The sequence below is a fragment of the Herpailurus yagouaroundi genome, unplaced genomic scaffold, assembly GCF_014898765.1.
Source record: "Herpailurus yagouaroundi ecotype Mexico unplaced genomic scaffold, PumYag 215, whole genome shotgun sequence".
Classification (NCBI taxonomy): Eukaryota; Metazoa; Chordata; class Mammalia; order Carnivora; family Felidae; genus Herpailurus; species Herpailurus yagouaroundi.
This window is the reverse complement of record NW_024412446.1, coordinates 8,638,224-8,664,982: the sequence shown is the minus strand read 5'-3', so window position 1 is coordinate 8,664,982 and position 26,759 is coordinate 8,638,224. Positions and strand designations below refer to the sequence as shown.

General features: G+C 52.3%; 1 protein-coding gene across 8 annotated transcripts in view; it reads right to left on the bottom strand.

The window, feature by feature from the left end:
• Window positions 1–26,759, bottom strand: part of ABR (ABR activator of RhoGEF and GTPase) — a 185,136-nt gene that overhangs the window by 42,878 nt on the left and 115,499 nt on the right. For 4 of the 8 annotated variants that reach the window (XM_040455451.1, XM_040455453.1, XM_040455455.1 and 1 more), the window contains 9 exons: window positions 23,082–23,267; window positions 18,391–18,498; window positions 15,316–15,376; window positions 10,446–10,498; window positions 9,738–9,878; window positions 7,872–7,993; window positions 5,736–5,901; window positions 785–907; window positions 381–456 (listed from right to left, as the gene is read on the bottom strand). In XM_040455451.1, coding sequence (XP_040311385.1) covers window positions 381–456; window positions 785–907; window positions 5,736–5,901; window positions 7,872–7,993; window positions 9,738–9,878; window positions 10,446–10,498; window positions 15,316–15,376; window positions 18,391–18,498; window positions 23,082–23,267 — 1,036 coding nt within the window. Of the gene's footprint in view, window positions 1–380; window positions 457–784; window positions 908–5,735; window positions 5,902–7,871; window positions 7,994–9,737; window positions 9,879–10,445; window positions 10,499–14,859; window positions 14,931–15,294; window positions 15,377–18,390; window positions 18,499–23,081; window positions 23,268–26,759 lie in introns of those variants that run through there. The other 4 variants (XM_040455450.1, XM_040455452.1, XM_040455454.1 and 1 more) reach the window with 2 other exon arrangements.

Genomic DNA, 26,759 nt, shown 5'->3' with positions numbered 1-26,759 from the left:
TTGGAAGGGAGGGAAAGACTTGCAGACACTCACATGGGAGCAGTCATAGGTGCTGTCAGCAGGTAGGGATGAGAGAATCCAACTGAAAAGGCTCGAGAATGTGTGTATGAAATAGCGAGAGCAAGAGAAAGAGAGATAGACAAGCCTGGGCCCCGAGTCCAGTCCTGTTGCTAATTCACTGTGTGCCTTAAACAAACCACTTAAGTCCTTTGGGCCTCAAGTGGTCAGTAGCATCAATTAAGTGCCACCTGCTCTGGCACCTTGCAGAGTGACTGTGAGGGCCAAGGAGGAAACCCTGGACATGAAAGTGCATGGAAATGCAAAAGGCCACTGTTGCCATGGATACCATCAGAGCAGTGTAGAGTGGGGCGGGACTTTACCCTTCTTCTGTAGCTTCTGAATTGCTTCTCTCCACTCTGACCTCTCATAGTCCGAGGACAGTAGGAACAGGTAGCTCTGAAGAGAGGAGACGAGAAGTCAATGGGGTGACCATGTGGTCAAGCACATTCCTGGCTCCTTCTTACCCAGGCACCCCTAGGCTTGGAGAAGGTGGCAGCTGGGAGGAGAGTCTCCTTTCCTGGAAGCCCAGTGACAGGAGTGGCAGTGCCAGTGATGGCCAGCAGGGGGCACTGGCTCCATACCAGCTGGGAGTTGTTGCACCTTCCTTGGGAATCCCACCTAAGTGCCTGACTCCCACCACAGGTCATGGACAGGAGCCCTAGAGAATGGCAGCCCTGGACCAAGGAAGGGGGTTGCTTCTGTCCCATCCCCACCCCTCCCTGACCTTTCCATTCCGATTGTGGATCCGAAATGGGATCGTGGGGGAGTTGAGTAGCAGCAAGAACTCGTTCTCAAACATCTTCTTTTTCAGGCGCTCGATGGCCCGGCTCTGTCCTTTGTTGGCTTTCTGTGGGGGGATGGAGGGCACAGATGGTTTCCCCCACACACTCCACTCTGCACTCAGCATCTCTAAGGACAACACTCCCTTGTGCATTAGTCGTGTCTTTTTCTTTTTTATATTTTATGACGCTTTGACATCTTGGGGGGCCTAGCTGGCCAGGAAGAAAACTACCCCTCCCTTAGAAATCAGGCAAGCTGATCCCTAAGATAGTAAATGACTCCTCTGTGTGCAGACCTTCCATATACAAACCAACCAGCCCTGAGTTCATACCCCCAACACCTCCTTTACCTAACTCTCACTCACCATGCCAATATTCCTCTGCCTTAAATAACCCAGGGCCAGATAGCACACAACTAGAGACCACCCTATAGCCCAGATCCTGCTGACGTTTTTCCAACTCTCAGTCCTAAGGAGTTGCCCCTGCCTTGCTTCCTTTCCCTGTGGGAAACACGATACAGGCCCTGAGCCATGCTCTCCCCAGAGGTCTTCAGCATCCTGACCAAACCTGGTGCTTCCCATGTGGCCTGTGTGGTATGACATGCCCCCTCCTCTTGGAAGCTCTAGGTCTTAAGAATCTTCTTTTAGTGCCATTAGCCCATCCATGTCATCACTCAGTCATCTCTAGAGATCAGATCCTGGGCACCATCAAGATACTCTGCTTAAGGGGCATCTGGGTGGCTCAGTCGGTTGGGCGGCCAACTTCGGCTCAGGTCATGATCTCATGGCTCGTGGGTTCAAGCCCTGCTTTGGGCTTTGTGCTGACAGCTCAGAGCCTGGAGCCTGCTTCGCATTCTGTGTCTCCCTCTCTCTCTGCCCCTCCCCTGCTCATGCTCTGTCTCTCAAAAATAAACCTTAAAAAAAAAAAAAAAAGATACCCTGCTTAAAAACTTCAGACACCTTTCAGCAAAAAGCCCCAACTGCTGGACTGGCACTCGGGGCCTCCCGGGGCTGGGCTCTGGCCTCCATGCGCAGCTGAATATCCCACCACACCCCACCCTGCACCCCCCACCTCAGCTGCACGGTATTATTATTCCCTATTCTTTAACAAGCCATTATGTCTCAGCCCATGCTCTCTCCTCCAGCTTTTCAAGTTTGTATTTCATGAAGGATCCCTTCCGTCTTATTAACTGTGGTTATGCTCCACGTTTCCGTTCTGGCATTGCCCTCAAGCTCCTCAGTTAGAATTCATCTCTATGGCATTTTCTTACCCACTAGACTAGCAAAAATGGCAACAACTGCTCATAGCCAGTGTTGTGACAGTGTGGGGAGACAGTGACTCTCACACACTGCAGGGAAGGGGGGGGGGGTTGGTACATAATCAGATGCAACCTTTTCAGAGGTAAATGTGGCAATTAGTGCAAGCCCTCTGTCCCAGCCATCCCACTTGTAAGGAATCTACCAGAGAGAAATAGGAGTGCAGTCAGGTTTACTGCAGTCTTGCCGGTTGAGAGTAAAATATCACAGGCGTCCTCGTGCAGTCAAGCAACAGAATACAATAGGATTGAAGCTGGGGCACCTGGGTCACTCAATGGGGTAAGCGTCCAACTCTTGATTTCTGCTCACATCATGATCTCACGGTTCATGAGTTCGAGCCCCGAGTCGGGCCCTGTGCTGACGGCTGACAGTATGAAGCCTGTTTAGGATTCTCTCTGCCCCTCCCCTGCACTCTTGCTCTCTCTCAAAAATAAATAAACATTAAAAGAATAGGATACAGCTGTTAAAAAGAATCTGCTAGGTCCAAAAAGCTCTAAGACACACCATTAAGTGAAAAGCTTAAGTTGCAAAATGGCACATTGTAGTCTGGTCTCATTACAAAAAACATACTACACACCCGTAAAAGCAGAGAAGAGTCTAGAAGAACACACCTTAAATTGCTGACAATGGGGGGTGGGTGCTAATCTGTTACACTTTGTACACTTCAGTATTGTATTTCTTGTTACAATAAGCCAGTGTTACATTGGTGATTAGAACAAAAACAAGTTTTTAAAAAAGTATTATTAAAAGAATAAATCACTGCTCCTGTGACTCAGAGAACAACAATGTGCTTCCCCAGGGACTCTCCTCATATCGTGTCACATGCTGACGTCAGTAACGGGTAAGACAAGGAACTCCGTGAGAGGTATCTGGCACACCCCTGCAGCCAGCGGCCAGTGGAGCTCAGCAAGTGTACCTTCAACTGAGCAGAAGGCCACATCTGTGCACCTGGTGCAGGAGGGAGGGGACAAAGTCCACCATCAACCAGGACCAGGATGCCTCGGGCGGGGTGGGGGGGAGCTTGGCCATTCAGGAGGAGGACACCTGTGCCCTTCTGAGGAGATGTGCCTGCATCACACCCCCCAGTCCTAGGTCAGTCATCTCTCTGACCCAGACACCCCTGGGGTCATTACTGTGGTCTTCCTCTCTTTCAAAGAGGGATGTCTAAGCTGAAAGTATTCTTAGAAGCCATCTGGTCATCGATTCCTCAATAACTGTTTATGAAGCATCTATTATGTGCTAAGTCCTAGGGACACAGAACTGAAGAAAACAGTGCCCTGGCCAGAGTTCAAATTCAAGTGGGGAAAAGAGAAAGCAGCCAGTGAAATTATGATTCAGGACCAATAAAACAAAACAAAGGGGCAAACACCAGGAGCCGGAAAGCAAGGCACCCAACCCAGACTGTAATGGGTACATATCAGGGAAGACTCTTCGGGAGGTGAGGCCTAAGCCAAGTCACTGGACGAGAAGAGGAAACCAGGCCAAACAACCAAGCCTCTCCATGCCTTTCGTGACATTCACCAGGAAGGCTCCTTCTAGGGGGGCTTTCCTCCAGCCATTGTTTTCAAATATATGAATTGAAGGCTATACATTTTCCTCTAAAGAGTGCTTTGGCCACATCCATGGGGTTTGATATGAGTGCTTTCATGCAGTTCTAAACATTTTGTAGTGTCGATTTGACTTCCTTTTTACCTTGAAAGTTTTAATTTTCCAGGCATTTACTTAACTGTATTCTACTTGTTGATTTCTTTTAAAAAAAAATTTTTTTTTCAACGTTTATTTATTTTTGGGACAGAGAGAGACAGAGCATGAACGGGGGAGGGGCAGAGAGAGAGGGAGACACAGAATCGGAAACAGGCTCCAGGCTCTGAGCCATCAGCCCAGAGCCCGACGCGGGGCTCGAACTCACGGACCGCGAGATCGTGACCTGGCTGAAGTCGGACGCTTAACCGACTGCGCCACCCAGGCGCCCCTCTACTTGTTGATTTCTAATTTTGCTTCACTGTGGTCTGTGAACATGACCAGTAGGCCATCAATTTTTTTAGGGATACCTGGCTGGCTCAGTTGGTGGAGCATGTGACTCTTGATCTTGGGATTGGGAGTTCTAGCCCCATGTTGGGCGTAGAGCTTACTTAAAACATTTTTTTTGGGGGGGCGCCTGGGTGGCGCAGTCGGTTAAGCGTCCGACTTCAGCCAGGTCACGATCTCGTGGTCCGGGAGTTCAGGCCCCGCGTCGGGCTCTGGGCTGATGGCTCAGAGCCTGGAGCCTGTTTCCGATTCTGTGTCTCCCTCTCTCTCTGCCCCTCCCCCGTTCATGGTCTGTCTCTCTCTGTCCCAAAAATAAATAAATGTTGAAAAAAAATTAAAAAAAAAAAAAAAGGAAAAAAACATTTTTTTTTAAATTTGAGATTTCCTTTGAGACTTAATACGTGATAAATGTGTGCAAATGTTCCACATGAGTTTGATAAGAATTTCAGTTCTAGGCTACAGCACAAGCTTCTGTGCATTTTTAGTTTTTCATTTAAATTTTTTGAAGTTTATTTTAATTAATTAATTAATTAATTTATTTATTTATTTATTTTTTCTTAATGTTTTTATTTATTTTTGAGACAGAGAGAGACAGAGCATGAGCAGGGAAGGGGCAGAGAGAGAGGGAGACACAGAATCGGAAGCAGGCTCCAGGCTCTCAGCCATCAGCACAGAGCCCGATGCGGGGCTCGAACTCACAGACTGTGAGATCATGACCTGAGCCGAAGTCGGATGCTCAACCGACTGAGGCACCCAGGAACCCCTGAAGTTTATTTATTTTTATTAAAATTTTTTTCTCAATGTTTATTTATTTTTGAGAGACAGAGACAGCGTGAGTGAGGGAGTGGCAGAGAGAGAGGGAGACATAGAATCTGAAACAGGCTCCAGGCTCTGAGCTGTCAGTACAGAGCCCAATGTGGGGTTTGTACTTGTACTCACGAACCCTGAGATCATGACCTCAGCCGAAGTCGGACACTTAACTGACTGAGCCACCCAGGTGCCCCTTATTTATTTATTTTGAGAGAGAGAGAGAGAGAGAGAGAGAGAGAGAGAATGAATCCCAGGCAGGCTCCACACAGTGAGCATGGTATTCAATGTGGGGCTCAATCCCATGAACCGTGAGATCATGACCTGAGCTGAAGTCACGAGTCAGACACTTAACCCACTGAACCACCCAGCCTCCCCAATCTGAGAGGCCTCTCAGGCTCCTTCTTGCATGCATCCTGCTTTTCCTTAAGAAGGCCTTCTTCTCTCACTTCCCTTTTCTACAGTGCTTGACATACACCAGGAAACTTCCTGTGACTAACTTCAGTCAATTCTGAGCACTGACTTCTTGGCCTTCCCTCCATCCGCTCCGTGCTAATCTGCCACAGCCAGAGTCTCTTCCTGAGCATGTACTTCAGGCCTCCTATCCTTGCATCCCGCCTCCCTTATCAGATTCTCAAAACTCACAACTTCCCCTCCCTCTGCCACCTTGGCACACCTGGTTCAAAGGGCCCCAAGGAAAAGGGCCACCCTGCCTACCTCGGCTCAGATGCCAGGCTCTACTCACCTCCTTCTGGATTTCACTCTTGAGGGCAGAAATCTTCATTTTCATGTCTTCCAGCTCATGGTCTGGGAAGGGATGCACCTGGGGGCTGGCCTCAGACTCCTCAGGTGATGGAAACACTAGGTCAGCCAGGGGGATGTACCACTTGCAGTCATATTGCTGGTGCTTCCTGCAAACAAGCCAGAGAAAGACGTGAGCCAGAGGGAAGGAACTTGGCTCTTCAAGCCTGAACTGCCAGAATCCAAAGAAACCTGAAAGGGATTTGCTGTGAACTTGTCACAGGCAAGAATGATCCATGTCCTTGAGGAGTCTGATCAGAAAACCCACGTGTGGAGAAATGACAGTCAAGTTCTAGGGTCAGGCGGCGGTAAGGGCTGTGGACCTTGGCCTTGCCAATCTTCAGGCCCAGTACGACTGATGTTTTTAAATATCTCAACCCTCTAACACTTTCCTATTCCCCATTGCACACTCTTCCCTCCCCCAAGCCTATCTCTACTTAGCTCATATTCGTTATCCTTTGGGCTAGAGGTGTATTCACACATGTTATCTTTAATGCCAACTCTGATCAATAGAGGTCATGTGGGGTACTGGGTAGAAGATTATAAAGCCACACCCAAGCCTAGTGGGAAACAGTGCCGTGGTTCATTAGTAAGGTCTGTCACGGGCAAAGGACTAAAGGCATAGGTGTCTTTGCTTATGACTGCCATCTCTGCTTTTGAATGATCTCATCTGTGATCCCGTTCCAGGGAACTAAAGCACATAATAACCTCTCCTTCTCTCACTTCCCTCAGGACTTGGGTTTGCACCTCTCGTTGTGGCCCCTTAGTGCTGCAGTCTCCCCTGGACTCTGAGGCACACAGTAGGGGATCAAGAAGTGGGGGGAGGAAAAATGAGGGAATGAGTGCCACATAACCTCTTCTGCTCACGGCACAGTGTAAACTCATGTCACTGCATGTGGAGATGGAGGTGGAAAGCAGCTTTCAGGTCTGATTAAGGTTCAAATCCTACCTTCTCTAGCTCTAGCGGGACCTTGAGCAACTGAATTTTTTTCTTCTTCTTTTTTTATTTTAGGGAGAGAGCACGCACATGTGAGTAGGGGAGAGGGGCAGAGGGAAACAGAATCCAAAGTAGGCTCCACGCTCAGCACAGAGCCTGACGTGGGGCTTGATCCCACAACCCTGGGATCATGACCTGAGCCAAAATCAAGAGTTGGACACTCAACTGACTGAGCCACCCAGACGCCCCTGATTTAACTTTTCTAAGTCTCTTCTCTTGTCTGTGAGATGAGGATAATAATACCCACTTTGTGGAGTTTGGGGGAAGATTGGAAATAATAGAGTCAAAGCATTTGTCATGGCACCTGGCATGGCATAAGCACTCAATAATGACAGCAGATTTAATGAATATTCACCAAATTGCAGTTAGCAAAAATTTAGAGCTGTCTAATAAAAGGAGAATGCTTAAGTAAATTATGGCATATCCACTTGTAACATCATGCAGGAAAGTAAAAGGATGATTATGAAGATTAGGCAGCAACGGGGAAAATGCTTATGACGTGAAATGGAAAAAGCAGCAACCAAAATTGGGCATTCACTCTGATTACAAGTACATGAAAAAACATGAGAAGGTTTAAAAAAACTGTAAGGAAATATAGCAGCAGGAGACTGATGCTTATGTTCGGGTGGGTGATGGGTTTTTCCCCCTGTAGTTTGGTTGTATTATCTTTATAATTAAAAACAGGATTTATCTTTAGAAAAAGGATATGTAGGGGCGCCTGGGTGGCGCAGTCGGTTAAGCGTCCGACTTCAGCCAGGTCACGATCTCGCGGTCCGTGAGTTCGAGCCCCGCGTCGGGCTCTGGGCTGATGGCTCAGAGCCTGGAGCCTGTTTCCGATTCTGTGTCTCCCTCTCTCTCTGCCCCTCCCCCGTTCATGCTCTGTCTCTCTCTGTCCCAAAAATAAATAAACGTTGAAAAAAAAAAATTAAAAAAAAAAAAAAAAGAAAAAGGATATGTAGTAAAACAAAATGAATTAATGTGTTTTTTAAAAGGAAAAATAAATGCGGACTGCCCCAGGTGCGGGGGAGGGGGCTCCTCAGGGGGCAGAGTCTAGCTCCCTCCCACCTTGCCCCCTGGACTCACCCTGCGGATGTCTTCTTGAGCTTGGCGCACAGTAGGACATCTGTAAAGAGGAAGACGTGCCGCAGCTTCCGGGAGCTCTCCGACACTTCCACCAGGAAGCCGTCCTTCACCAGCTGCCGTGTCTGAGGGAGATAGCACACCCACCCCCACCTGCTCAGGGGGAGTCAACCTACGGCCCGGCCTGCTCTGGGGGCACCATCCAGCTGGGAGGTGCCACAGGCACACGGTTAAGGTCCCACAGACACGGGCTTTCTGGCTGTGATCTTGGGCAAGTTCCCTGACCTCTGAGTCTCAGTCTTAACATCTGTAAGATGGGGACAATGATGTCTGCCCTGTAAAGTAGGATTCACCAAGCAAGACGGTATATGTAAAATGGCCCAATGCCTGGCACATAATATGTGATCGATAAATGGTAGCTTTGTATTTCCCCCCAGCTGCCAACAGCTCTCACCTGGATAGACAATAGTCCAGAATGACTTGGTTTCTCCACACTGGGGCATGAACACCTCCCACTCCCAGCCCCAGGACCACCCCAACCTTGCCTAAGAAGGTGATCTTGTTTCAGTTCAACCTTGACCCACAGACCCGCTGGGGTCTGTTTATGCCACCTCTGAGTGGATTCTATAGGCGACCTCAGGTGGACAGGAGACACTGGTCTCCCTTGGGTGGGGCTGTACCAGTTCCTGGGGGAAACTGCGGCCATCTCTAACCTGGGTTCTGGATGGTTAAGAGCATTTTGCTCCACGCAGAACTTCCAGACTTTCCTCCCTGACACCCTCAGAGCCAGCAGGCTTCTCTGGGGCTGTCACAAACTGTCCCAGCCTTCCCTGTGTTATATACCACGTGACCTACATATTCTGTGATATGTAGGTGGGCATGGTGAAAGTATACAGTTAAAAAGACCTGAAACCGACAGTGCTCTAAACCTTCTGGAGAGCTTTCAGCTATCTTCGAGTCAAACAAGTCAGTGACATTCCAGGATTTGCAAACCAGAGCTGGGAGTTGCACACAGGGACAGCTCTCTGTGCCCCATTAGTCACACTCCAGACCCTGTCCCTCATTACTTCCCTCCCCAGGAGATATTGGGGGCTTGTAGATGTAACAAAGGAGCATAAACTCAGCCAGCCTTCACTCCTAAATGCCAATTAATTACCTCCCCCGGACAGGGAGCACTGTATAAGGGCCACGCTGCTGACCCACGTGGGTTAACTGTCCCTTCGATTCTTTAAACCGCTTCCCCTCTCTGGGATACCCCCACCCTTCCACCAAGAAGGGGCCCCAAGGAACTGGAGCTGCTGTACCACATCTAGGTGCCCACCTGGGACATTCCAGCAACCTTAGCCACCTCTCATTCCAGACTTTCTGGAATGTTGGGCTCGCTCCTAGCTCCTGCCCTCCTATTCGTGCAGGCTGATAACAGGCAGCTCAGAGCTCGACTCCCCGGGCTCCCTCAGGCTGTGCCATTATCTTCCGGGGGACCCTGAGGGCATCACACTGCCCACGGTGGGTGTGTGCATTCAGCATTGTGAGAGCCAGAGCCCCTGGTTTCCCTGGTACGGGGGACAGTGCGTGAGGCTTGCAGAGAGATAACCCCAGCTAAAGAATCCAGTTCCAACACTTATGGCCAAGAGACCTTGTGTCAGATCTTCAGAGACTCTCCAGGCCTCAGTGGATTATTATAAAGATTAATGAGACACCGAACTTAAAGCTCCCAGGGCCTGAAGACCTTTTCTTGGCTGGGCATGGGAGAGGAGGGTTGGCGAGGCAGAATGCCTGCTCCCCTGTGCAAGAGGGCAGGGATAGGTGATGTGGTCCACTGCACCCTCCTCAGCCTGGGTGAGTGGCTGGGCTGGGTCCTGAGCTCACCTCTCCCTTGGGGGTTGTGACGGCAGTCCGGCGGGGGTCGATGTCCTCATTGATGCTGGACAGGAAGTTCTGGGAGATGCGGAGGGCATCCTGGAGCAGCGGGTAGTCTGGGTGGTCCACAGGTGTGTGCTTCAGCAGGTCCTGGGAAGGGGTGGGGTGAGTCAGGGGCGGCAGTTCTGGGGCTCAACAAGAAGACAGTGGGGACTCAATCTTCACCAAAGGAATTCCAAGGGGGGGCACTAAGGGACCCATGCTCTAATCTGGTCATGCCTGCAAAATCAGGGTCAGAGAGGCAGCGTCAGGGCAGTGGCGCCCCTTTGTCACTAGTGCAGTCATCACTCTTCCCCCTGGCGGAGTGAGCCAGGTGGAGTCTCATCTCACCGAGCAGCTGCGAGAGACACCCCTCTACCCACCCCACAGCTGCTCCAAGGATCCTGGAGACCATTAGGCCAGGGATGGGGAGGCAGGAAGTGCCTGCCTCCCCGGGAGCATTTGGTCAAGTGTCAAACTTAGTAGCCAGGCTATATTTAGGCCCTGGCTCCACTGGCATAGGTACCACAGACCAGGCAGGTACAGTCGGGACCCAGGGACACTCTGCCCGGCTCCCCAAGTGGGTTGTTCTCAGTGACTCCAGCGCTCACCACCCTGGGCTCAGCCTCCCACTCAACTCCTAACACCTCCCTGGCCATCCAGGGGGCTGACACTCACATGTAGGACCAGGGTGCTCCTGGTGACTCGGTCAATGGGCTTGTAGAGCAGAGCTGTTGGCAAAGGCAGGGAGAAGGAGACAGGACAGGTGACATACAGGGAGCAGCTCGACACCTTAGAGATGAGCCTTATCCCCACCCTCCCCGCCCCCCTGCTGCTGCCCTACACGGACACCCATGTGCAGGAAGCCACAGCTCCATTCTGTCCCAGGGCAGGCCAGATGACACCAACAGGCAGACATGCAGCCCTGGCAGCCCAGGCCCCCTCCTACCTGCCTCATCTCATCAGTCACCAGAGGTGACTTCTTTAAGGGCCATCCCACAGGCCTGTCCTTGTCTGACCAGGCTCAGAGCAGATGAAGATGCTCCTCTGCACCCTTAACCCTGCATCATACAGCTATACCTAGCCTTACCCCATAGAGCTCTAGCACCCCCAGAATGTGGGAAAGAGACGTGCTGTTTTTCCAGGGAAGGTAGTTCCTCCACACCCAATCATTGTTATACTCCTCCGGTCCAAGGTCTGGCATTGCCAGCTGGGAACGGCAGGCTTTGTTCCGACCCACACGGTTGGCCTCATCCCCATGAGAAGACCCCCCCCCCCCATGCCCTCAAACTCTCCAACCAAACAGGACAGGCTGAGGGTCAGGGAGGCAGGCCAGCTCTCCACATAAAGGCTCTGCTCTCAACCAAGTGGCAGCTGAGGGGGCAAAGATTTCCCACAGGAATTCAGGTGGGGCCTCTGGGAGCCCTGAAGAGGCTGGGGAAATGCCAGCTCAGCAGGGCCCCCATTCACCACACCCCGTGGCTGACCAGGACAAATGAGGATTGCTGGGATTCAGCAGGGACAGGTGGAGGCAGCAGCTGGCTGACCATACTTCCAAACAAAGCTTCCTACAAACAGCTGTGCCTCACCCCTCCCAACATAGGTGGTTCAGCCTCCGTCCACCTGGACGCCTCTGTCCATAGGCTCGTGACCTCTGTCCTCCTGCCCCGGGGCAGGAAGAGGCAGGAGGCTGGTTGTGACAGTCCCAGAGCTGACACTCATGCCCTAGCTAGCCCCCGAACCAAAGAGTCCCCTGTAGATATAAATACCCCATGCACTGCTAAGCAGACACTTTGGGGAACGATCTACTGGCTATGGAGAAGATAGTCTCAGTGGTGCGCCATGAGCCTTATCTGCAGTCTTTGCTTGGCTGCCCTTTAGAATCACTGGGGGAGCTCTTAAAAGAAACAGCTGCCTGCTCCACTCTCCCGACCTCATCAGCGAAATCCCAATCTCTGCTGGGTGGAACCTGGGTATTAGCATTTTTAAAAAGTTCCTTTGCTGATTCTGATATGTACCAATGGTTGAAAACTACTGCTTTAGGCAAACACACTTTCCGTGACTTATTTTAGGCCTTTCTTAACTTAGCAATTGCTAGAGACCCTCCCCATGGTATATGGGAACCAAAATGAACAGGACCAGGCTGGGGTTATCCAGGGATAGGGAGGATACAGCCCAGTTACCAGCCTAGGGCAGGAGGACCCTGTATTGACACTATTTAGAGTATCCACCTGTGGCTTAGCTCATCTGCAGGGGGGAAATCACACCCGAGAACCCCAAAGACCCAAGAGAAAGTGCAAGTTCAGCAGACACCTGTCAGCATGGGCTCTGGAGTCCCAGCCCGGGGAAAGCTGGTATTGCAGTGCCAGCTCCCTCTGCCCCTCTCCCAGGTCCCGGCAGGAAGAGGCTGACTAAGCTCAGAGGTCTGCGCAAATGGTGGGTTGGGTTTCAGAGGGGTTATTAATATGTCTGAGGTCACCTCGAGTTGACCTGATTGGGGCTGTGGAATGAGTGCCTGGGTTGGGGGAGAGGGGAGGAATGGTGGGGACAGGGGAGTGCAGGAAGAGGGCCCTGGGGCCACAGTCAGATATGGAGGGAAGAAGAGGGGGGAAGAACAACCCCCATGTTCTGCTCATGCTCCCCACGGCCCCTGTACACCAGTCTCCCCTGACAATGCAGGGTAAAGAGCCCACCCTTCCCCCCTTACCTGTTCCATGGCCCTTCCTGCCCCTGCTTCCCCTACTCTCCCTTCTCCTCACCATGCCATTCCAGTTCCTGGGATAGACACCAGTCACCAAGTTACAATGCCTGTCTCCCCACCTCCTCCAGGAAGGCTTCCCTGATGAGGATTTTTGCAAACGACACTCACAGTGCCTAAAAGTCAGACCACTGACATAAGCAAGCTGGCCTCTCTGTAGTCTGCTGGGTACTTAATCTGCATCCAGTGGCACTCTCTTATACGTGCTATTTCCTTTGATTAAAAAGACAAGCAATTAATTACCACTAGCCCCATTTTACAGATGAGGAAACTTCTCTAAGGCGCGGAGAAGTTACATAACTTGCTTATAATAACAAAGCTGCAAATGGTAGCTGGGTTTTGAATGTAGGTCTACCCATGCTCCTGGCTTTGAGCTATCATCTTCGGTACAGGAGGGCAGTGTCTGCGAAAGCTCAGTGACCCTCGGGCGGATTCTTGGCAAGATTCACCAGGAAGGAGTGGGTAAGCTGGCCTCTTTTTTGTTACCAAGATGAGCCCCCTCCTTGGGGGCCCGGATCACACACAACTTCCTTTTGCATCCCCCACAGCAACTGGCACAGAGACGTGCAGCAAATAAACCAGTAAGCCAGAGCGAGCCCCAAGTGCAGAATCTCCCCCCCCACCCCTGGAACTCCCAGAACCGGCGTCTCTTGGAGGGGCTGAGAAGATTCTAAACAGTGTGGTTGGTAAAGGCTCATTCTCTCCTCCCTCCCCACTTTGAAGCTGACTTCAAAGACAGCATCGCAGTCACAAAAAAAAAAAAAAAAAAAACCCTGAACTCCAGTCCCGGGTCTGTTTCACTAAGACTCAACTCCCTTTTGGGGAGGGAAGAGGAAGCAAAGGGCTGACCCGTTTCCTTTTTAAGGAGGCAGAGTGGAGACCTGACCCACTCCTAGGCCAAACCAAAAAGAGCACTTCTCCTCTGATCTTCAAACAAGGCAATTTCAAGTCCGTCCCTCCTCTTGACCCCAGCCTGTTGGAATCTGAGCCAACGGGTGGGGGGCCCAGGACAGCTCCTGCCCGGTGACTGGGGTTCCCACAGCCGTCCTCCTGGGGCAGCCGGAGAGGGGCTACCTCAGGGGTTCCTCCATCAAGAACGAGCCCCGACACAGCATGGCCTGAGAAGGGGAGCGGACAACAGCCCCTCCAGCACAGTGGCCTCTGAGAAAGAGCCCAGGAAACCTCATCATTTCTCCTCCAGCCGACAGCCACCCTCCTCCGTTCAGCCTTCCACAAGGAGCTCCAGGTTACCACGGAGATGTGAAGGCAAAGTGACTGAGAGGATGCAGAGACAAAACGCCTGAGGGAAGGAGGTCCTAAAACCAGCCGCCTGCCGCTCCAACACACAGGGGCCCAGGGCAGCTGGCGTGGAGGTCACACCTGACCCTCCCTCCGCACCCCGTCCCTGCCAAAGGCAGCTCGGGTCATCCCTAAGGCACTTCCTGCCTCAGAGAGCAGCGTCCGCTGCTTCCAGACACCCCCTTTCCTGGGCCTGCTCCTACCTGCTCTGAGCAAGAGCCTGGCTGACAGCACGCGCCTGTCCCAGGACCTCCTTGCTGAGGGAGCTGCAAAGAGGATGCTCTGGGTCCCTTCCATTGACCAGCAGGTGTGTGACCTTCACAAGGCGGCAGCCTGCCACGCCCCCCTCTCTACCGGCTTGCACCAAGTGCCGAGACCTCAGCTTGGGGGTCTCTAGAGGCTAGAAACACCCCTCCATCCTGGGAGCAACCCAATTCCTTCCTGCTCTCCCAACTGCATCCGCGTTCTCCCACTGCCGCTGTTCTGAGGAGAGAATGTCGCGAAGGCAGCATGTGCGCTCTGAGCACACAATACCCTGGCGGCTCAACCGCCTCTCCTCTCTCCGGAAACAAAGAAACTCCCAACTTGTCCCTCCAGCGGGGTCCCCCTGGCCCGAGGCACTGCTGTCCAGACCACATGCCACTCTTTGACGGTCCCCTGCCGGGCCCCTTTAGCCCCAGGGTTGCCACACCTGCAGGCACAGCCTGGTCACTTTCTCTTCTTAAACAGCATCTCCAGGAAGTTGCCCACAGCCTCTCAAGCTAAGCCCCCAATTCCCCACCGATCCTCGGGATGGGGGTACCTGGACGCTTCTAGCCTGGTCGTTCCATTTCCGAGCCACCCTGCCCCGCGTGGCCCCAGACTTCTATTCCAAGCTGGAAGCTGGCCAGAACGGGGGTAAACACAGATCTAGCCATTTGCACCCACTCCCTTCCCTGCTACCCCCAAACCTTGCCAGCCACACATAAGCCCACTCTGGCCGGCCCCCAGAGGTGGGAAGCCACACCGCCTCCCGTGAGAGGGGGCCTAGGTTACCATAGGTGCAGTTACAGCAGAAGCGAATGATGAGGAGAATTTCCATGGCAGCCTCCGTCCCAGCGGCAGGAGCTTGCGGCCATCGCTCGGTGGCTCCCATCAGCAGCCTGGCCACTCAGCCACCTTGCCGGCTGCTGCTGCACAGCCTGAATCAAGCAGCCGCTTCAGAGTGCTCCTCTAGCAAGGGGGAGGGGCGGGGAGGGAGGCGCGCGTGGAGAGGCAGGAGGGGGAAGGGGGAGGAGGAGGGGAGCGAGCTGCCTGCTGGCATCCTAAGGAGGAGCACGTTTGTAGCTGGCCGGCTGCCTAGGGACAGAGGCTGGATTCTTCCCATTTGTGCACCACACACACTCACACACTCGCACGCACATGCTCACACAAGCAGGGCACCGTAGTCCAAGTAGCCCACAAAGGCAGACAAAGGAAGGTGACTGTTACCCAGCTCGTTCCCCAGAGTACCTTCCATAGTGACTGATGTGTGGCTGTCCTTGGAGTCCTTGGGACCTTTCACTTTGAGTTCCTGCCAAACAGAGGGGAGGAATCACTACCTGGCCTCCCCATCCCCCACTGGAGGCATAGCAAGTAGGGCTCTGAAACCCAGGGTGTGAAGAGGAGGGCAAAGACCAAAGCATGGGTCCCCCCACTGCCTGCCTCACTGACTCCCGACTCCCTGTGCCACACCCATGATCTCCTGGAGCCTGTGGAGTCCCAAGACTGGGTGTAGGTGAGGAGGAGGGGTTCTGGGTACCAGAGAGGTCTGTGACAATAGTGCTCCTCAGACACACCCCCTAAAGCCCCTCCCTGGTGACTCTGAGGGCATTCCAATGAATGGGTGGTGACAAGAACAGGACCTCCCCCTGCCCCCCACCCCCACCCCCGGTCAGGGTTCCCTCCACGGCAGCCACACACAGGGGTTGTACACATCAGCCCAGGGTATGTGGGATTTGAGAGGACAAGCAAAAGGAGTACCAGCACCTTGGGGCACAAGCAGACCTGGAGACAAGGAGGGATGGAGATAAGGGGATAAGGTCTTGCACAGGGGGAGGCAGGGAGGCAGCACACCTGGGGCAGAGACCCAGCTCCACAGGGTGGTCTGACCTATATCCTACCCAGATTGAGAGGGACTCAACCCAGCCCCCACCCACACCTGCCACTCCCCACCCACCGGTGCCTGTGCTGGCAGCAGAGAGAAAACTGCAAGCGAGGAAGGAAGAGCCAACACCCCTCCTGGACCCCAGGCAAAGTGATCCAGAAGTGAGGGCTGGAAACAGACTCCAGGGATGGCTTATCCATTCGATCCTCTTTTATCTGCCTTTAGAGAGAGAGCTTCCTGCTCTAGCCCTTTGGCAACAGACCAGTATGGCCTGTAATTGGAGCTGTAATGCAACCCCCACTTGCGGGGCTGAGTGCACGGAGGGGGCCTCTGAGTGGGGTGTCAGCAGAGAGGCCGGGGCGAGGTGAGGCCAAGGTCGGAAACTCAGGTGATGTTGTCTGCTCTGCCTGGAAGTGGGGAAATGTCCAGGCAGCGATGGGAGCTCCCCATTTCCTACTCCTGCCTCAGGCTGTTTCTAGACAGAGAAAACCCTTGGGGACTGAGCATGGGGGTGGGGAGAAGGGGGTTACTCAGCTCCTCAAGACTGTGTCTCTGGCTGGTGACTGGATGCCCAGCTTCAGGAAATGTTTCTCTATGCTCCTCTCCAGCGTGGCCTAGAGGTATGAAATCGCTCCTGCTGCAGAGAAGGGCCTGACTGCAGTGATTAAGTGGAAGCGCCAGTAGGAAGCTAGGAAGCGACGGCATCAGTGCATGAGTCAGGGTGAGAAGCCACCTGGCAGCAGGCCAAGGGGCTGGCTCCGCCTTTGGGGCCAGCAGCCTTTGCCAGGGACTAGGGGAGGGTTGCAGGGGCCGGCGCCGACCAAAGAGAATGGGCAGTCGGCCCAAGCTAAGGGGGGACTCACCACTCTCTGGACCGTACATGACCCCGGGCAGCCTTGAACACAGATCAGAGGGCTCCAGTTTGTTCCCAGGGAGTGCTGGGAGTGATAAGGGGAAGCGCCATTTCTCCAGCCTTGTGACTCCATGTGGAGGGACTTCCCCACCCAACTCTGTCCTCCCAGGCAGAGGGTGACTCACCTGACGGCTGACTCTGGGAGAAGAAACTGAGCTTAGCTCCCTGCTTCCGTCCCCAGTAGATGTATTTGATGGTGGAGGGGAAGTATTAGCAAGCCCAATGTGGCCGCAGACCCAAGTCTACATTTTCCCATCTGGCTTTTACTAGTAATTAAGCTGACGTTTTCATCTCCATCTGCCCAACCCTTGTGCTGCCTCTCCGCTAGTTCCAAACTGGAGGAGAACCCATAACCCCAGGAGTCTCACAAACACTATCCTACGTCTCACCAACTCTTCTAGCACCAGCGCTGAGAGTGGAAAGCAAAGAGTCCAGAGAGGCCCGTAAGGCAGGATTTCCAAAACTGCAGAAGGAGCCCCCTGTCCCTGGAACCAGAGGTTTTCTTGTCCCAGGCTTGGAGCTGGTGCCGTGACTGCAAGGCCAGCAGCTTGGGGGTCTCACTGAGATCCTTCTGACCAAAGGGGTAAGCTGGGCTCTGCTCCCGGAGGATATGCGAGCTCCTCCCTGACACTTCCTGGACAGAAGTGTCAATGGCAGACATTGCCACATCTTTGCCCTCCAGAGAACGGGAAGAAGGCTTAGCTGCAACAGGGGGACAGGTCTATTACCAGCTGGAAGGTATATGGCTGTGTCCCCACATAAATGGGCCTGGCCCTCTCTCTGTTGTGGGATTGCAAGGATCTTAAAACACCACCTTGGGGCGCCTGGGTGGCTCAGTCGGTTAAACATCCAACTTCGGCTCAGGTCATGATCTCACCGTTTGAGGTGAGCTTAACATCTGTTAATTCTGGGAGCCTGAGTCTGGATCCTGCTTTGGATTCTGTGGCTCCCTCTCTCTCTGCCCCTCCCCACTCTCTCTCGGTCTCTCAAAAATAAATAAATAAACATTAAAAAAAACACACACACACCACCTAGTTTAGACCTCTTCAAATCTTCCTGCTCATAAAATCACCTGGGAAGCTTGTTAAAAATATAGACTCCTGGGTCCCACCCAAACCCTCTGAATTGAAGCACCAGGGAAGGTGTCTGAAGATCTGCATTTTAAACAGTGCTCCCGGTGGTTCTTATCAAGCAAGTCTGGGATGAGCTGAAACATCCAGATACCTCACTGGACAGAAGAGGAAATAAGGCCAAGAGAAGGCAAGTGACTTGCTCAAGGTCACTACCGTGCTGGGAAAATACTGCCTTTTTTCTTTTTTGCCTCCTCTGTTCTAATATAGAATAACCTAAACCGAATAACAAAATCAAACAAATCGTTATTCTTATATTAAGGGGGAAAATATCAAGTGTGAGAAAGCAAATGTCAGTCTAAGTGTTACCCTCAGGGGAACCATTTCCCTAACTGGCAACAGGCCAGAAGGCTGGAAGGCTCCAGGTTGTAGCGGGGGCTGTGCAGGGAGCTGCCCACCTCCGAGATCTTCTGGAATTGATTGTTGGACTGGCTGCACTTCTCAGCGGTCTCCAGAGCGACTTTATAGTTATCCACAAACGCTTTGTACACGCCAAGCTGGCTGGCCTGCAGGGAGAAGAGAGGAGAGAGAGAGGAAGGCAGGAGTGGGATGGGAGAGAGGATTAATGAATGGATGAAAGCCTAAGCAGGGCACCTGGAGCTCCCTTAGCACTCAGAACTTCTGACTTAGCTCCAAAGGGCTATGTGGGAACAGAGAAGGAAAGGTAGGATGAACATACTACGGTACCCCTTTGAACTTGACTGTTTCCGTGGAAACCAGCTCAGCCAATAAGGTTAACAAGAGGGTACTGGGGGCTGGGGGGAGCAGGGCAGGGCCTTTGTTGGCATGCTAGAAACTCAACAGCATTTGGCTTTATTTAGCATCATCAAGGTCTCTCAGGGTTTGAAGCCCCTGAATGCCTCACACGTCTTTCATAGCCTGGAATTAGCTGGAGCAGGGAGGGCACGTGTAGCCTGTTCAGTACCCCACTCCCCATGCTGAGTATAAGGCACAGCACTTAAAGGTACAGTGCCTGAGCGCCTGGCTGGCTCAGTTGTGGAGCGTGCAACTCTTGATCTCGGGGTTGTGGGTTTGAGCCCCACGTTAGGTGTAGAGATTACTTAAAATCTTAAAAAAAAATTTTTTTTTAATGTTTCTTTATTTTAGAGAGAGAGAGAGAGAGAGAGAGAGAGAGAAAGTACATGAATGGGGAGGGGCAGAGAGAGAGAGGGAGACACAGAATCTGAATCAGGCTCCAGGCTCCAAGCTGTCAGCACAGAGTCCCATGCAGGGCTTGAACTCATGAACCATGAGATCATGACCTGAGCCGAAGTTGGACACTTAACCGACTGAGCCACCCAGGCATCCCTCTGTGTTTTTACTTTTAAGAATAGGGCTACTAGAAAATTTTAAATTACATATATGGCTCGCACTATATTTGTACTGGAAGCACTGCTCTAGAGAAACTTGCATATGTGTGTTCCCAAGGAAATGTGGGCAAGTGTATTCACTGCTTTGCTCTTCCTCCTGTGAAAAGACTGATAACAAATGGTCACAAAAAAGGGGAATCCACACACACAGCACAGTTCAAATGAATGAACTAGATCTCTGTGTAGTAACACTGACAAGTTCCAAAACAAATGTTGACTGAATTGCAAAATATATACATGTAAAAAGTACATGTAAGGCCATAAAAAGATACAGACCCATAATAAAAAAACACAAACTACAGCCCAGAAGGCGACACACCAAATTCATTCCAGTAGCTGCTTCTAGGTTGAGCAGAAGGGCAAGGGAAAGAGAGAGAGAGAGAGCCTTCATCTGTAAGGCTTTGTTTTCTTGATTAAAAAGCCTTTCTGTATATCTTCAGAGCTTAACCATCTATTAATTCTGGGAGATGAGTGCACAGTTGTTTGCTACATTATTCTCTAGAATTTCTGCTTTAAAATCTTTTTCAATGAAGTAGCAAGGAGGTTCAGCTGCTACGGGGCTCCCTCAGGGGATCCCGCCAAGGTGCTGGGGAAAGTGGGCTGCCCTTGAACCCCATTCTGCACCACTCTGCTTTCTGCAGAATCCTTGTGCTCCTTAAGATCGCAAAGAGGTGGGGCAGGTGGAAGCTGGCAGGTGGGGGCCAGGAAAGCCAGAGGGGAAGATGAGCACTGGGATGCTTGCAGAGAAGCCAAGGCCAGAGCTGTGCAGGTCTCAGCCCCAGACAGGCCAGACTTTGCAAAAAAAAGAAAAATCTTGGGAGAAGGGCAGGAAGGGATGGAGCTCAGTTCCTTCTCCAAGGGGAGTATTGGCCCACTGGTGTCCCAAGCCACAGGGAAGGTTCTAGACAGCTGCTTCCTAAACCAAAGTAAAAATCATTGCTATTCTTCTTCCAGGTATGTGCTCTCCTTGTCCCCCTTTCCCACAAGAACGATAAAGGCTGGCTGCCCAGGTTGGAACCCTACCTTCCCATCCTACTGCCTCAGGGAGTAGCAGGGCAGGAGTGAGAGCAGGAACTACGTGAGCAGAAGACCTGTGTGTAGGGGGTCACTGACCACCCCAGGCACTGCCATCTCCATGGCATATCCTTGTCTGTAGAGCCCAAGGCCGGGCCCACCAGGGCCATTAACTGGGAAGTGGAGGTTGCTTGGAAACAGCAGCTTGGCACTGGGGTGATCTCATAAAACAAATAGCAGAGATGCTAATTCCCTTCTCTCAGTAATGGAGACCAGCTGAAAATAAACTGCCTCCAGATGCCTGGACTGCCCCAGCTCCACCCCGGCCCTCCCAAGCCTGCAGCTCCAGGGGCTTCAGATAGCAGTTCCTGATGTTGGAGGAGGGAAGGTGGGGAAGCAAATTCACAATCCAGGCCTGTGGGGCTGAGACCAGAATGCGGGGACCCTCGTGACAGCAGGGTCCAAGTGACAAAGATAAACTGGGACAGTCTTTCCACTATGCTCTGGCCTACACCCCCTACCCCAGCTCTGGTCAGCTCTCTTATGCCCTCCCAAGCTGATCAGCTCAGGCTCCTGGGACCAGGCCAGGAGTGATGACTGGGTATTCACCATCCCTGACCTGGCGCAAACACACTGGGGCTGCTGGAACCAGGAGCGTGGGGTTCCCTTGCATACTACCTTCTGGGGTGCCTCTTGCTAAGTATAACAACAATGACGATGATGACAGTGGTAATGGCAATAACAGTAACGCTACTGGCTAACTATGGAGTATTTACTAATGTATTATATTCCAGGCCCCGTTCCAAGCACTTTTCAGGTAATAACTCATGTAGTCCTCACAACAATTCGATGGGGTAAATACTGTTATTATCCTCTTTTTTACAGATGAGGAAGCTGAGTCACAAAGAGGTTGTACACGAAGTCACAGGTTCAATCTGTGGCAGAGCCAGGATTCAAAGTCAGCTGTGCCTCTAGAAGCTATGTCCCTATAACACTGCTGGCCTCTCAGGACACAGACCTCAGGTCCTGTGATGTCTCCCTCAATGCTCTTCCAAGTTCTCCCTAGTCCCAGTGGTCAAGGTCATGATGCACTCATTCATTCATTCATTCATTCATTCATTCATGTATTGGGCACTGGGATGGTTCTGGGGTCTAATGATGAAGCAAACACAGTCTGTTCTCTCAGAGCTTATGGTTTTGGGGAGTCAGGCAGGTACAGTGTTCACTGAGGGGAGAAGCATAGGGGCTTTGTTCGAAGGTCTGGGTAAAGCTTCTCGAAGGAGGCTGTTCTAAGCTGGGAACAGATGGGGAAGGACATTTCAGGCAGCTAGAGCTGCAAGAACAGAGAGGTCAAGAGTGTCTGCTGCATGAACTAAGAATAGAAAGTTCGGTGTCAGGGGGCACAAGGATGGGGGAGGCAGCAGCCAGAGGCCGGGGGGTGGACAGAGGCCAGCATGCAAAGGGTCTCAGAAGCGGTTCCTCAGAGCCTGGTATTTACTTACCCAATGGGCAAGGGGGAGAGATTCAAGCAGGGGAGAAGCAAGGTCTGGTCAGGAGTTCAGATAACTCTCTCCTGCCAGTAGCTAAGGGTTGGGAGGCTGCTGGGGAGGCGGGCCCAGAAGCAGGAGTCACTAATGAGATGAGGGTGGGGACAAGCAGGCAGCTGTAAGCTTTAAAGTGGACTCCTTGGGTTGCGGGGAGGGCTTCAGGACGGGGAAGGTGGTGGGGCAGAGGAGGTGCCAAGGACTAGTCCAAGGGACGCATGGATGGATGGTGGCTGGGATGGTGGCAGCACCCATTGAGACAAGAGGCAGGAAGAAAAGCAAAGAACTTCAGACACAGTAAGTTCAGTTCTGATCGTGCTGAGCATGAGGTTGCAGGAGTATCCAAGCAAGAGTTTTCCCCAGTGTAAGCAAAATACAGGCCTGTCCATTCAACCAGTCCCACCACTGCAGGGGAGGTAAAGGAAAGGCACTGCTCCTTACCCCTACCATTCACACCCAGAGAACAAAGACTCCTGACTGGCTGTCTCTTCCTGCCCTCTGGGCAGGCAGAAGTTATAGGCAGAGAAACACCAGGGAAGAGTGGGGTTGGGGCTCTGTGGGTCTGACCTGGGGACCCTCCAGGGGACACAGCCAGAGACAGTGTCAGAGCCAGGGGAGTGTCACAGAAGGCTCAGGAACTGGAAGATCTCTGCAAGCCTTTCCCAACAGTATGTCTGCACAGTAATTCTACCTCCTCATACCTTTCCCTCCCTTGCAATCCCTCAGGAGAGCTGACCCGTGTCCCATCTGACTGTTGACTTCAGAGGCAGCACTGAGGTGTGGCAAATGCCCAAGGTGTCCCAAGTGAGCAGTCCCTGCCCGCCCATCTGGCACATACTCCCCTGTCAGCTGAGAACAGGGGACCTGAAACCGAGCAAGTGAGCCTTCGTTCCAGCCCTTGAACTCCCTTGGGGAGAGAGAAACCTATGCATATAGCCTCTCACATCCCTGGAAGCACTTAGGGCTTCACCATGGGAGACCAGGAGTTGAGGCACTAGGCCCAGGTCCCCATACAACAGAGGCCCAGGCTTTCCTCCAGGACTCAGAAATGACCCAGGCCTTCAAGGAGGCCAAAAAGGGCTAGGGATGACCGGTCCTCTCCCAACACCAGCAGCTCCACCGAGACACTGGATAAGGACCCTCCATCAACAGAAAACTCACCAGCTTCTGGAAGAGGTGGCCCATGGTGACCTGGCTGTCCCACTGCTGCACCTTGGGGCAGAGGTTGTCATAGAACTCCTTGTGGATCTCGTAGATGTCCTGGATCTTGTAGAAGATTGTCTCAATCTGTTGGATGGTGAGCACGGGCTGGGAGGTGGTAGCTGTGGCCTTCAGGGGTTTCATGGGCTGGAAGTGAGGAGGAAGGCAGAGAGGAGGTGAGAGGCACATAAACCGGAGGGTCAGAAGGCCCGGGGCACTGATGAGCCTTTCCTGCAGCTGGAGTGGTACCTAGACAAGGCCACTGAGGGCAGGGCACCTGAAGTGTGGTTTGTATCAAGTAGCTGCTGTCATAGGCGCCGACAAGCCATGCCCAACCGCGAGGGGACCTGGCAGCCAGGGCCTGGTCCAGCAGCCCTCCCAGGCCCCAGTGTTAATTACCACCAGGACATATTTCCCCCACGCCCTCATCCCCCAAGGGGCCCCTTCCCCTAGCCTGTATGGACTTTGGTTATTGGTTTAAAAGGACATGTCCTTCTTCCACAATGGCCTTGTGCTCTGAGTCATAAGCTCCCTTGTCACACTTCAGTGGAAGGGAGGGTTGACTGGGAACTCAACCCCTTAGCTACTTCCAAGAAACACAACATGATTCTAGGATTTTGGGGTAGTGTCTCACAGAGACCCAAGACCAACATCAGCTGCACTGACATTTCAAGTTCCCATCACTTAGTATATAGAGAGCGAGCAAGGTGGCACGCATGCCCCTGTCCTACCTCCTATACCTGTGGCAGACATCGCTAGTCAATCACAATGCTCTTTCTAAATGAGCTTGGTTGTGGTCTCAGACTCCTTCTCAGTGCTGAGGTTGACATGTAGGATGAAACTTATCTGTAACCTCTGCTGGTCTGCACCAAAACTCTCCAGGGCCTACAGGTGGAACAGATGAGGTGACAGACAATAACACAGGACCACTCCCTAACACTGGCTGGAAGCTGGAACTATCACCTTAATGCCCCAAAGTAGGACTTGTAGGAAAATGGGACTTGGGTGCATTCTCTTCAGGGTGATTGCCTGTGAGTAATGAGTAAATATTCATTTTATAGCCAGGGGAAAAAAAAAGCTATTAAAATTTATAGTTGAAACAAACAAACAAAACCCCCCGGATACTGAGAGATAAACAGCTCTTCCTAAGTTGGCCTTCCTCAGCCCTAAGCCTCCAAAAGATGCCTCGACTGCACTCCAGAGGCCCTCCAGGAGACAGGGTCTGGAAACCTGCCACATAGAGAAAGTATAGGAGAAGCAGGCACATTCACCAGGAAGACAGAAGCCTGAGTCAGACATGGTTAATATTCTTCATCTAGCTGAAGGGCTCTGTGTGGAAAGAGGCCTTTGACTTACCCTGAGTCACTCTGGAGACCCAGGAACAACCAGAAGTTATGGGGACAGGTGTGGCCTCACTAGAGCTGTCCCCCATTGTCTTATAGGATTGGGTAGTGAGCTTTCCAACTAGAGAAGCATTCAAGCAGATAATGGGCGACTCAGTGCTGGACTGGATGGAACACCGACACTGAGGGGGCTCACTCTGAGAGCTCTGAGAGATGACTATCAGCTCGAGCTCCCACGGCAGCCAAACTCCAGGCAAGCTTCCCGCACTCCTCCCATCCGGCTCTCTGGTGGTGGCAGGGTCATGTCTATCCATAAGAGGAAGTCCCATCTACTCAAATACCCAGATGATGCTCTGAATGCCAGCTCCCTCATCCTCCCAGCTCTAAAAAAAAGTCCAGAAATGATAAAGGCAGGGAAAAGCAGAGCCTTCCTTGTGACCCTTTTAGCTAACCCTAATGTCCAGGCTTTGCTAGGGAGGTAGGATGGGGTTTAACCTAGGGCAGGCCAGGGGGTGTGGGCTTGAGTCTCTGCTCTGCCACTTAATAGCTGTGGGCACATCACTTAGCATCTGGGCCTCAGCAGCCTCATTTGTAAAAACTGAGATAATATTACCTTCTTGAGAACACTGATGGGCAGATCAAAAGCCGTAATTTATATAAAATACCAAGTATGTGCCTGGCATACAGACGGCAGTCAATAGTGTTAGCTGCTACTATTATTATTACTCACCCCACAAATCATGTACCAAGTGCCTCATGTGAGGCCAGACCAGGGTATTCAGTGACTCACAACACACCCAATCCCTGAGCCCGTGGAGCCTCCCATCCAGTAGGGGAGACAGACACATAATTTACATAGAAGTGCAGTGAAAGAAATAAGAAGGGGACCTCCTGAGACAGGGTGGGGAAGGACAGCTTCTCCCAGAAAGGAACATTTACCCTGAAACGGAAGCATGGGGGTGCAGAGGACAGTATTCGAGGCAGGCTTCCTCAACGCCAGACCCGAGGTAGGTACGGTCTTGGCGAGAGACAGGAGCCGGAAGAAGGCAGTGAGCCTGTGTGCCCGGGCAAGGGGGAGGAGCGGGGCTGGAGGACCGGGCAGAGGCCAGATGGGGCAGGGAAGACAGGCAGCTTGTAAGCCCTTGCAATGAGGGTGAGGCAGGGGAGTGATGGGGGTCCAATTTTCTTCATAGGAGATTTCTTTTTCTGACTCATGATCCTTGCCCTGGAGAACGTTATAATCTATTTGGGTAACATGGACCAACACAAATGAAACAATCTAGTGGGCAAAGCGAGATAGGATATCACCCATCTTGGACTGTCAGTACTAACCAAGTGGTCCCAAGGTTGGTTGTGCTGGCACAGCTCCGAGGGCTTCACAGAGGAGGTGACAGGAACCGAACCTTGAGGTTTGGGAAGATCTGAGCAGGTGGAGGGTGGGTGGGGCATGGGTGAGCATGCCAGGGAGGGAAAGAGAAGGAACCAGGGGCCAGGAGACAGGGAATACTGTTCTCCCAACCCCAGGTGGGTGGCCCCACTCGGCTTTAGGGCTTCCGAGATTCCCTGAAGGACACAGAGATGGTCCTCAAGATCAATGTCCTACTTAATCCTTTTTTTCCTCTACCAGGGATCCAGTGGACAGACAAGTCACCACAGACTCCCAGAACCCTTACTCCTTGCTCCTGCCTGAGTGCAGTCCCCACTAGGGAGGGACTAGTCCTGGGAAGACAAAGGGTCAGGATTTCTCAGGAGCTGCTGGGGATGCACTCCTCCGCCACCTATGCAAAGATAAGATCTGAACACTCTGCTTCCTCCTGAACCTCCCACTCTGTCTACAAAAAAGGAAGAAATGGGTGCTCACCAGCAGTAGGTCACATGGACAGGGGCTGCACTCAGGCCATCACAGGGTTCTCAGGACAGGGTTGGGGACCTTTGGTCTCAGCTCTGATTTCACTCGGGGGAGAGGGGAGTGATGGGTGTGTGTGAGCCCCGGCTGGCCAGAAACCCTTGAAGGCAGTTCACTTTAATCTGGTGAAGCCCTGAATCCAGGCCTCGGGTCCGGATGGCTGCAAGGCCAAGGCAACCCCACACTGAACTTTGATCCAGCATCGTTCTTCTGCCCAAGTGTTAGCACTCCCAGAATCCTGCTGCAGGGAGCAAGGGTGGCCTCTGGCTCTCCATTTTATCAGAGGAGAAAAAGATTCTTGAGAGGATCACGGAGGGATCTCAGAGTCAAGCCTGGCGCTCGAGTTCCCATGAAGTGCTTCTCAGGAAGATGGGCCAGGTGGGTTCTGAC